The sequence below is a fragment of the Ochotona curzoniae genome, unplaced genomic scaffold (assembly GCF_017591425.1).
Source record: "Ochotona curzoniae isolate NIBS_2020 unplaced genomic scaffold, NIBS_Ocur_1.0 scaffold_4701, whole genome shotgun sequence".
NCBI classification, from domain to species: Eukaryota; Metazoa; Chordata; class Mammalia; order Lagomorpha; family Ochotonidae; genus Ochotona; species Ochotona curzoniae.
The window spans coordinates 432,261-444,334 of NW_024467122.1; the positions used below are offsets into that span (position 1 = coordinate 432,261).

Consider the following 12,074-nt stretch of genomic DNA (forward strand, 5'->3'; position numbering starts at 1 on the left):
CATGCTCCTCTCACTGTGCACACACATGCTCCTCTCACTGTGCACACATGCTCCTCTCACTGTGCACACATGCTCCTCTCACTGTGCACACATGCTCCTGTCACTGTGCACACATGCTCCTCTCACTGTGCACACATGCTCCTGTCACTGTGCACACACATGCTCCTCTCACTGTGCACACATGCTCCTCTCACTGTGCACACACATGCTCCTCTCACTGTGCACACATGCTCCTCTCACTGTGCACACATGCTCCTCTCACTGTGCACACACATGCTCCTCTCACTGTGCACACACATGCTCCTCTCACTGTGCACACACATGCTCCTCTCACTATGCGCACACATGCTCCTGTCACTGTGCACACACATGCTCCTCTCACTGTGCACACATGCTCCTCTCACTGTGCACACATGCTCCTCTCACTGTGCACACATGCTCCTCTCACTGTGCACACATGCTCCTCTCACTGTGCACACATGCTCCTCTCACTGTGCACACACATGCTCCTCTCACTGTGCACACACATGCTCCTGTCACTGTGCACACATGCTCCTCTCACTGTGCACACATGCTCCTCTCACTGTGCACACACATGCTCCTCTCACTGTGCACACATGCTCCTCTCACTGTGCGCACACATGCTCCTCTCACTGTGCACACACATGCTTGAATCACTGTGCACACATGCTCCTCTCACTGTGCACACATGCTCCTCTCACTGCGCACACATGCTCCTCTCACTGTGCACACACATGCTCCTCTCACTGTGCACACATGCTCCTCTCACTGTGCACACACATGCTCCTCTCACTGTGCACACACATGCTCCTCTCACTGTGCACACATGCTCCTCTCACTGTGCACACACATGCTCCTCTCACTGTGCACACACATGCTCCTCTCACTGTGCACACATGCTCCTCTCACTGTGCACACACATGCTCCTCTCACTGTGCACACATGCTCCTCTCACTGTGCACACATGCTCCTCTCACTGTGCACACATGGTCGAATCACTGTGCACACATGCTCCTCTCACTGTGCACACACATGCTCCTCTCACTGTGCACACACATGCTCCTCTCACTGTGCACACATGCTCCTCTCACTGTGCACACACATGCTCCTCTCACTGTGCACACACATGCTCGAATCACTGTGCACACATGCTCCTCTCACTGTGCACACATGCTCCTCTCACTGTGCTCACACATGCTCCTCTCACTGTGCACACATGCTCCTCTCACTGTGCACACATGCTCCTCTCACTGTGCACACATGCTCCTCTCACTGTGCACACATGCTCCTCTCACTGTGCACACACATGCTCCTCTCACTGTGCACACACATGCTCCTCTCACTGTGCACACACATGCTCCTCTCACTGTGCACACATGCTCCTGTCACTGTGCACACACATGCTCCTCTCACTGTGCACACATGCTCCTCTCACTGTGCACACATGCTCCTCTCACTGTGCACACATGCTCCTCTCACTGTGCACACACATGCTCCTCTCACTGTGCACACACATGCTCCTCTCACTGTGCACACATGCTCCTCTCACTGTGCACACATGCTCCTCTCACTGTGCACACACATGCTCCTCTCACTGTGCACACATGCTCCTCTCACTGTGCACACACATGCTCCTCTCACTGTGCACACATGCTCCTGTCACTGTGCACACACATGCTCCTCTCACTGTGCACACATGCTCCTCTCACTGTGCACACATGCTCCTCTCACTGTGCATACACATGCTCCTCTCACTGTGCACACATGCTCCTCTCACTGTGCACACACATGCTCCTCTCACTGTGCACACATGCTCCTCTCACTGTGCACACATGCTCCTCTCACTGTGCACACACATGCTCCTCTCACTGTGCACACACATGCTCCTCTCACTGTGCACACATGCTCGAATCACTGTGCACACACATGCTCCTCTCACTGTGCACACACATGCTCCTCTCACTGTGCACACACATGCTCCTCTCACTGTGCACACATGCTCCTCTCACTGTGCACACACATGCTCCTCTCACTGTGCACACACATGCTCCTCTCACTGTGCACACACATGCTCCTCTCACTGTGCACACACATGCTCCTCTCACTGTGCACACACATGCTCCTCTCACTGTGCACACATGCTCCTCTCACTGTGCACACATGCTCCTCTCACTGTGCACACACATGCTCCTCTCACTGTGCTCACACATGCTCCTCTCACTGTGCACACACATGCTCCTCTCACTGTGCACACACATGCTCCTCTCACTGTGCACACATGCTCCCTATTGTGAGCATGCTCTCTCTGCCTGCTCTTTTCCCCTCCTTTGTTCTTCTGTGACGAGAACACCTTCCCTCTTGGTATATAGCTGTATGATGATCTAACAGAAACTCTTCTCCTCTTTGCAATCATTCTAGTTTACTGGGTCTGTGGCTGAGGTTGCGGTAGATGCATAACCATCCATTTAGCCTCTTATGGAGTTCTTGTCCCACTCCTTTTTCCTCCATGAGGGTTGGACTGGTTCATATCCCTTCTGTGGGCCCCTAAGTAGGGAGTGTTAGAGTCTGGGGCAAAGCCCCCCGGATGTCAGGGTGCGAGGTAGTCAAACCCCAGAGAACGACAAAGAGTCTCACTGGTAATGCAAACAGCAAACAGAGTTTATTGCACCAGCATGCTGGGGCCAGCCCGCACTTGGAGCACACAGGCCAGCCAAGCAGGGTGGTCGGACCCCAAACAGCCCAAGACAGAAGCTTATATAGGCCTTTTTGGGCTGGGAAATACATCAAAAGTAACAGCCTTAGACATGTTCATTTTTATGGCCTTCAGGCACAGGTAGCCTGTTCTGTTCCCATACCCATTATCTGTATGGCTCATCCCATTCTCACACCCTTATCTTCCTCCTGTTCCTGGGACCAGAGAAGAATTGTGCCCTTCCCCCCCTGCACCTGGGTTCACAAAGTTGCAGGACAGCAAAGAATAGATTTATCACTAAAGCGGAATCCTCCCAAGCTCCAGGCGCCTCCTGGCCTTCCAGCGTAGCAGTTTTCTCTACACAAAGGAACCTCACACTGCCCAACAATAGCATTTTACCCACAGTCTAACATTAGCGGCCTGAAAGCTGTGAGCCAGGTCTGGTGTGAGGAGCAGTGCAGCCCTGTCCTTTGGGATGAGGACCTTGGAGTCTTTACAACCTCACAAGAAGCTTTTTCAGTTGGAGCAGCAACTGCATTTCTGGGGTGTCTGCATGATTATGGGGTGTGGGCTCTGCTTCTGTTTTTCTGTGTCATCGCACCTGGCAGAGCCCCCGCAACCCCATCCTTCCCTGCTCCAGGAGGATGAGGCTGATAGCCCTGTCTGTGTGAGGATGAAGAGTTATCCATCTGCGTGTGGGCGAGACCCCACTCTGTAGCTGAGCTCTGCCAAACGTTGGGCTGAGTGAAGGGGAGCCCTTGCACTCCTTTGCTCAACCTGCCCTCCTCTCTTGTCTACCACTGTCCCCTGTGGGCCTCCATCCATGTGGTTACTTGAGTTCCCCTACTCCTAGAGCCCCTCGTGCCCAGTTCTGAGTGCCTAGTGCCAAGTTTAGGTAGAGGTCATATCCCTGCCTCTGTGGGGCATGCCCATGGGAATAGCCACCTGACCCTCCCACAGCCAGACTGTGACTCACACCTGGGGCTTCTTGCTGTTTGCTGGGGCTCCCAGGACCCCCTGGAGACTGCATTTACTGCAGCCCAGTCCTGAGGAAGTATCTTCCCTGTGCTATCCCTCCTACGGCCACAGTGGGCTGTGGGGCTGGACGTCAGTGTTTGCTCATGCCTTGTGTGGCTGTGGTTGTGGCATAGTCATGGCTGCGGCATCTACACACATGGTGCCTGTCTCTGCCTGCCAGGTGGGAGGACATACTATGCTCCCCATCCGCTGGATGCCACGTGAGAGCATCATGTATCGCAAGTTCACGACGGAGAGTGACGTCTGGAGCTTCGGGGTGATCCTCTGGGAGATCTTCACCTATGGGAAGCAGCCCTGGTTCCAGCTCTCCAACATGGAGGTGGGCACCGGCTGGGGCCAGACGCTGCCTGGGACACACATCCCTGGGATTGGAGCAGGAATGAATTCTGGGGGGGTGGGGCTGTGGGTGGGCATAGGTGAGTGTGGGCTGTGTGGGGGATGTGGGTTGGCATGGGCTGTGTGAGGGCCATGGGTGGGCATGGGTAGGTATGAGCTGCATGGGGCTGTGTGAGAACATAGGTGGATGTGGGCTGCATGGGGGCCATGGGTGGGCATGGGTGAGTGTGTGATGTGTGGGGGATGTGGGTGGGCATGGGTGGGCATGGGCTGTGTGAAGGCTGTGAATGGACATAAGGTGGGCATGGGCTATGTGAGGGCCATGGATGGGCATGGGCTGTGTGAGGGCCATGGATGGGCATAGGTGGGCATGGATGGGCGTGAGCTGTGTGAGGGCCGTGGATGGGCATTGGTGGGCATGGGCTGTGTGAGGGCCATAGATGGGCATGGGTGGGCATGGGCTGTGTGAGGGCCATAGATGGGCATGGGTGGGCATGGGCTGTGTGAGGGCCGTGGATGGGCATGGGTGGGCATGGGCTGTGTGAGGGCCGTGGATGGGCATGTTTGGGTGGGCATGGGCTGTGTGAGGGCTGTGGGTAGGCATGTTTGGGCATGGGCTGTGTGAGGGCCGTGGATGGGCATTGGTGGGCATGGGCTGTGTGAGGGCCGTGGATGGGCATGGGTGGGCATGGGCTGTGTGAGGGCCGTGGATGGGCATGTTTGGGTGGGCATGGGCATGTGTGAGGGCTGTGGGTAGTCATGTTTGGGCGTGGGCTGTGTGAGGGCCATGAATTGGCAGTCCTATTTTGTTCTGCTCTCACCTCAGTGATTTCTGAGGGTTGGGAAGGAGGCACCTTGGTCTTAACACTGGACATTCACCAAATGGCCTCTGCTAGCACGGAGCCCACTTCTTACGGCTTCCTCAGAGCCAAGACGCAACCTGGGCTCTGCGCACTCACACACACATGCACACACATGCTGTCAGATGCACACACAAGTGTGTGCTCTCACATGTACACACTTTCAGAGTGCACACAATGCCATCATGTGTACACACATGTATTCACGCACACTTGCGCATCTGAACACGAACTCCATGCTGCATGGTAGCCCTGGGCTTTGGGTGTGTTTGCGCTGAGCAGGGCTTGTCTCTCAGGCAAGCCTGAGACAGCACCAGGCTCAAGGTCAGGCTCCTGGCAGCAGCCAAGTGTCTCTGGGAAAGCTAATTGCCTAGACACTCATGGAGCCAGACACTCCATCATGGTGTGGTGTGAATTTACCCCTTTCTCTTGAAGGAGGCAGGGGAGGGCAGAATGGGGCTCCAAGGCACACAGGGTGGGGGCAGCATGGGCCCCCAGGAGGTGTGCAGGCAATGACTACGCCGTGCCCTCCGCAGGTCATCGAGTGCATCACGCAGGGCCGTGTGCTGGAGCGTCCGCGTGCCTGCCCTAAGGAGGTGTATGATGTGATGCTGGGCTGCTGGCAGCAGGAGCCACAGCAGCGGCTGAGCATCAAGGAAATCCACAAAATCCTGCTGGCGTTGGGCAAGGCCACCCCTGTCTACCTGGACATCCTGGGCTAGCCGGCCTGCGACTGCCTCCACGGGCCCCCGCCCCTTCCCGAAGCCAACATCTTCATATAAACTCAAGTGCCTGCTACACATAAAACGCAGTAAAGGAACAAGATGAACGGGAGCCTGGAAGCTGGTCTGGCGGCTCCGCACACATCTCCCTCTCACGTCTGCCAGAGCTGTGGCACGGGAGTGGGGCCAGCACCGCTTGCCACCACAGGGGCTGAGAGACGGCCACTGCTGGGCCAAGGGGTGCTGCCCCTGTGTGTGGCGGGGAGGGCTCACTCTCCTGCTGCCTCCTTCCCCTGCTCTGCCTCTCCATGTTGGATGATTTTCTAACTTGCCCCTCTGGAAAGTAAGACATTGATGCTGTGGGCATCAGATGTGGCACCCACAGGATTTTGAGCAAGCACCGCTACTCTAGGACATGGGGGCATGCACCTGGTCTGCAGGACACCCAGGCAGGACACGGCACACAAGTCAGGGCTGTAAGACCTGTGGGCACACATCAGGCCTGCAGGACACAGGGCACAAGTCAGGACTGCAAGAGCTGTGGGCACACTTCAGGCCTGCAGGACACAGGGCACAAGTCAGGACTGTAAGAGCTGTGGGCACATCAGGCAATTGGGGCATGGGGAACAAGTTGGTGTGGGAGTGGCTCCTACCTCAGGCCTGGGGGAACCACAGGAGGAAGCAATGCAGCTGACCCAGGGCTCTTCCACCACCTCAGCCACCGGGAGAGCCTGGTGCCAGCCCCTGGGGCTGCTGGAGTTGGACCAGGAGCAGGTGCACAGTGACCACAAGTGAACCCTGGCCTGGACTCAGCTGTGTCCCTGAGCATCTGCAGGGGAAACCCTGGCCGGGCAGTGGTCCTTGCCTGGCACCTGTCCAGCCTTGCAGTCTCACCACGTCTCAGTTGTGCTGCAGTGCATGCTGGGATATCATTGCTGCCTGGGGCAGTGGGTGGGCAAGGTCAGGGACAGAGGTAGCAGTCACCAGTGGGAGAGACCACAAAGCACTGGCCAGCAGTAGGTGTGTGGGATGTTGGAGAGAAGTCAGGCAGTGAGCCCCTGCCCCTCAGGGGAGACTGGCAGCACTCCCATTTGCCATTGCAGAGCTGTGCTTCCCTGCTCATCCCCAATGTACCCCAGTGGGCCACAGCCCCTGGGATGGCACAGGCCCACCTCTTGCAGGCTGCCTGTCACATGGCAGGGACTCTCATGGGAGTGCCAACTTGGGGTCCCCCAGCCAGCTACCCACAGAGCTCCTCATGCAGAATGCAGTCCCATTCCAGGTCAGGAGATAAGATTGGTGTCTTAGCTCAGAGCATGGCCAACTCCAGTTACTGTAGACAGAAGTGTGGGTACTGTGCAGAGCACCTACTGCCAGGGCAGTGCTGGGCCTGCCAGGGAGCCCCCAGGTCACAGGTTGAATCACCACTGATTGTCATCAGTGGGTAGGGGAGGGAGGGCACGTCCCTGAAACCATGTCTGTGTTGGTTCTGTTCTGTGAAGCTGAGCATGTGGAAGTTCAAGTGCTGAGTGCTGGGCCCATGGATGCTGATCCCGAGATGTGTCCGTGTCCTTGCCCCCTGCACAGCAGACTGCCCCAGTGCCCCAGCCACTGCCCTTCGGGAGGACACGGAGCCGGTCCCCGTGATTTCACTCCTACCTGTCTGGCTGAGGCGACATCTCTGTGTTGTCTCCGCCTCATGTGTCCCTTGTTTCTTGTTTTGTGAGACTCCATGCACGTCCTGTTGTCCCTCCCAGGTCACTCATGGCCCCTGGCCATTTTGCCTCCAGGACCCAGGGAGCCAGGGCTGAGGTCTGACCCCTTAGCCATGGTGCTGATCCAGGCCTGGAGGGCAGGGGTGTGAAGGCCACTGTGCTGGCATTAAGTTTGCAGCCATCTGGAAGCTATACAAAGTGCAGAGGTTCTGAGAGTAAGTCTCGGGCTCCTCATGCCTGCCCCAGGACCACATCTGCTCCAGGTTCCTCACGCCTGCCCCAGCTCCCCACATCTGCTCCAGGCTCTCCATGCCTACCCTGGCTCCCCACGCCTGCCCCAGCCCCCCGCATCTGCCCTGGGCTCCCCACGCCTGCTCAGAGCTCCCGTTGCTTGCAGTGTACTGGGCCAGGCAACCACGAGGCTCTGAATGTGGCTGGGCTGGTTCTGGTCTTCCTTGCCCTTTCTGAGGGCCCCAGCAGACAGGTAGCTCTGCTCTGCTGTAGGGGTCACAGAGTCCTCTGGCCATGCCTGCAAGCTGTCCTGAGGGCTGGGGACTAGGGACCGGGTACAGCCACTGGAGCAGGCTCAGACGAGCTGGCGTTGTGGGAGGTCTCTGCCGACTCTGCCTGCAGTTCTGGTGATTTCTCTTGTTGTGCAGGTAGGATTCCCCTGAAAGTCGGAGATGAACTTCTTCTGGTTTTAGCAATTCTGGTAGTTTTTCCTGCTTCCTCTTGTACTTTAAGTGGGAATCTCAGAGTGCTCTTCAAGTCCCTGTGGGAGGGCTTGGGGCTGCCTGGGTGGCGTCTGTGGACTGGGATGGAGGAGCCTGGCCCTGTTTTCGGCCAGCAGGGTTGTGTGTCGGCATGGATGCACGCATTCCATCTGTATCCTTGCTCTCATCTTTGCCGACGTTGTGTATGGTGTGTGTACACAGGTGAGCATCCGACAGATTTCTCGCCTGTGTACACACCTGTACAAGCCAGCCTGCATATGCGGCTCCCAGCTCATTGTCACCACACTGCCTTCACCTGGGGTAGCTTATGGAATCAGAATCCACCTGGGAGGCGGCTCCTGGTACTCAGAGATGCACAACTCAGTGGAGCTTTGGTTCCAGTTCATTCTGTCTTCAGGGAGCAAACTGCTGTGGCTTGTGGAGCCCTGTGAAGGCTGAAGCATTCGTTGGACATCAGTCCATACTCGCAGAGTCCTGTGGCCTGGCAGAGTCTGATGGGGGAACGGCCCTGGGATGGAAAGTGGGCTGGCCAGGTGGTGGACCAGGCCCTCTCACTGTGTGGCAAGGAGGAAGCATTTTGGTTGATGGTGGGCACACCATGTGACTGTTGCTGTGACTGTGGGCAGCAACCCCTACACCCCAGACTCTAAAGCCCTCTGGCATGCTGAAGTCAGAGCCACTTTCTATTTAGTTTCTTTCTGTTGCCAACAACCTTCTGATTCCTGTTACTCCTTCTCAGAGGGGGATGTTCTGCTGGTATTGCCCCTCACTCCCCCGGTTTCTGGAGAGGCCATGGGTATGCCTCATCCCTGCAGACTCCCACATGCAGCATCCCAGCTGTCTCGTGCAACCATCTCCCTGTTGTTCTTGAGCTGCCAGATCCATGGTGAGCCATGATCTTCATCTCAGAGGCCTGTGTGGGACCCTCTTACCCACCTGTGTTCAGTGCAGGGCGACCGTGTGGACCATGTGTGGGTTTGGAGCAGGGTGACCATGTAGGTCATGTGTGTGAGCTCAGAGCAGAGGCTAGTGGTGGCCCACAGGTCTGCAGCAGCACAACCCTGAGAGAAAGAGCCCCAAGGGGCACGAGCCTCTGGCTGTGGTAGCAACAGAGAAGTTTCCACCTGAAGTGCAGCCTTCAACATGGCGGTCACCAGGAATAGTGAGAGCAGAGTTGCGGAGGGTAGAAGACAGAGTCGCTGAATCATTAAATGCAGAGTTGCTGAGTCACCGAGGGCAGAGTCGCTGAGTCACCGAGGGCAGAGTCACTGAGTCACCGAGGGCAGCGTCACTGAGTCATGGAGGGCAGAGTCGCCGAGGGCAGCGTCATTGAGTCACTGAGGACAGAGTTGCCAAGGGCAGTGGCGAAATCACTGAAGGCAGAGTAGCAGAGAACAGTCCCTGAGCAACCTCTGTCCTTGTCCCTAAAGCATGGCATAGCAGCAGATGCCCTTAGTACCTGGGATGGTTCTGGTAGACCCAAGATTTCTGTCACAGACACCTGGCCCTTCCTCTGACCTTGGATTTTGAAAGGAAAATATTTTCTGGTAACCCCAGGGACATTTTCTTGCCTTGTTCTCTCACTGTGTTCCTATGGGCCCTTTGGACTCCTTAGCAAGGACGTGTGATAGTTCCTGAGATGAAGGGCAGGCTGTGGGGCATGGCCAGGGATAACAGCACCACGCCCAGACACAGCAAGTTCCTGCACAGGGATGGGGGGACGTGCTGTCTGTCCTCTGCCTGGTTTCTTAGTTCATGGAAGGAATTGCTGACTACTGGCCTCCCTGGGTGCTAGCTCTCAGATCCTGGGTGGCGAGGAGCAGGGGTGGGCGCTAAGCTCAATCACTGTGGCCATGCACAGGGGCTGTATCTATATGACTTGTGGAACAACTTGCACGCCCAGATGTGGAGAAATCTGAGAGTCAGGCAGGAGGAGAGAGTTGCCTCACGCAGTGATCAGAGGCTCAGTGACACACCTGTGTTCCCCCAGGACCTATGGACAGAAGAGGCTGAGGTGTGAAATTGGTACCTCAGGACCTGTGGTTAGAGTAGAGAGGTGTGAGACTGGACCCTCAGGACCTGTGGGTGTAGGGGATCCAGCAGAGAGGTGAGAGCCTGGTCCCCAGGACCTGTGGGTGTAGGGGACCCAGCAGAGAGGTAAGAGCCTGGTCCCCAGGAGCTGTGGACAGAGTAGAGGTGAGAGCCTGGTCCCCAGGAGCTGTGGACAGAGTAGAGGTGAGAGCCTGGTCCCCAGGAGCTGTGGACAGAGTAGAGGTGAGAGCCTGGTCCCCAGGAGCTGTGGACAGAGTAGAGGTGAGAGCCTGGTCCCTAGGACCTGTGGACAGAGCCAGCGGAGAGGTGTGTTAGGCCCCTGAGGACTCAGTGGTGAAGCAGGGTCCTGAGAGAAGATATGTCCAAACTGCCCAGGTCACAGTGGTGATGCCCCCCTGCAGCTCCCCCAGTTTCTCACCTACCACCAGTATCCCCTAAATCCCTTGAGCACCATTCTTTGTGGTGGTGACCTGGTAGGTGTGGCATCCTGCCCACCCCAGTTGGTGTTTGGTGTGTGTTATTCAATACTGAAGATCCCAAGAAATCAGAATGGAGCTGCATGGGACCAGGGTACTGAGGGTACTGGCGCTGTCTTCTCTGGTTCTGGCCATCTTGACTGCTGGGCTCTCCACGATGCCCAGCCTTCATCCAGGGAGGAGCCCCTCCCTGCCACGTGCTGTGCTGAGGTCACATGTGCCACCAGGCCAGGCACCAGTACAAGGCCCGCTCCACGGTTTCCCAGAGAGACTTCAGTTGGCTTCCATGCAGTGCAGGTTAGGCTGCTGTGAGCCCAGTGCCCACTGGTCACTGCTGGGCAGAGGTGTGAGCAGCAACCAGGGCTGATCCTGAGCCCTCCCCCTCCTGGTCTCACCCTCCCTGGGACCACTGGGTCATTTCCTTCTTGAGGCCGGCGGGCGTTGTTGCTGGTGCAGCTCTAAGCACAGTGTGAGGGGCATCCTCAGAGAGGAGTGTGGGACCATCAGTTAGGATGGACAGTGGGCACAGTGGGACAGGGTGCTCGTTGACATAATGGACATGCTGCTCTGTGCTGCTTTCTCAATGTGGGCTTTGTGTTGAGACCTCCTATGTGTGTATGCCTGTGTGGTTTCCTATGTGTGCAAGTATGCATATGTGCGTGCCCTTGTATGTCTGGTGTGTTCATGTGTTGTGTGTGTATGTGTGTCTGTGCATGTGTTGATGTGTGTATGCAGATCTATTTTCCTATGTGTGCAGGTGTGTGTGTGTGTAGTGCAGGGTTTGGGGCAGGAGGAAGTGGTTGTTTATGATTCAACCTTTCTCTGAGGCACCTTCTTCCAGCCTGACAGTGGAGTCAGGAGGGAGAGGGACTCAGTCCCGCACCTCGCTCAGGGCCACGGCTCACCAGTCCATGGTCTTGGGGAAGGGCCTAGGTATCCACAGTCCCTGACTCCTCACCGTCCTTAAGATCTCCTTCCAGGGCTAGGCCTGGTCTGCACACGGGCATGGCCATTGGGGCTGACAGGATAGGTCTGAGGACAGCTGGTGTGGCCTCAAGTTTGTTCCTGCCGGAAATGGCCCTGAGAGGCTGTGGGGTGAGCAGGGCCCACGGGCCTCTGTGAAAGGCCATTGTGTGGTGACCCCATTCCAGTGCCTTGGCTCTGTGGCTCAACTGGGTCTCTGCTTTTGGCACCAGGGATGGCAGATGTTCCCAGCCATGGGAACAGACCTGCTTGAGGGCCTTGTCACCCTGTGGTCAGAGCTGCGTGTGGGAAACCTCTGTGCTTTTTGCAGGACATGAGTCTACAGTTGGCTTGAGTGTGGGCAAACCTGCATGGGTGCGCAGAGCTGTGGGGACTTAGTTCAGAGTGGCCCTCTGGGGCGGGGGCTGCTGTGGAGACATGGGGGAGGATACTGTCAGGACCTGG

At 56.8% G+C, this 12,074-nt stretch overlaps 1 protein-coding gene across 4 annotated transcripts in view; it reads left to right on the top strand.

Moving 5' to 3' along the window:
• Positions 1-5,776, top strand: part of NTRK3 (neurotrophic receptor tyrosine kinase 3) — a 196,773-nt gene extending 190,997 nt beyond the window's left edge. For all 4 annotated transcript variants that reach the window (XM_040969387.1, XM_040969388.1, XM_040969389.1 and 1 more), the window contains 2 exons: positions 3,912-4,070; positions 5,484-5,776. In XM_040969387.1, coding sequence (XP_040825321.1) covers positions 3,912-4,070; positions 5,484-5,669 — 345 coding nt within the window. In that variant the 3' untranslated portion in view covers positions 5,670-5,776. The remainder of the gene's footprint in view (positions 1-3,911; positions 4,071-5,483) is intronic.
• Positions 5,777-12,074: the final 6,298 nt, after the last annotated feature.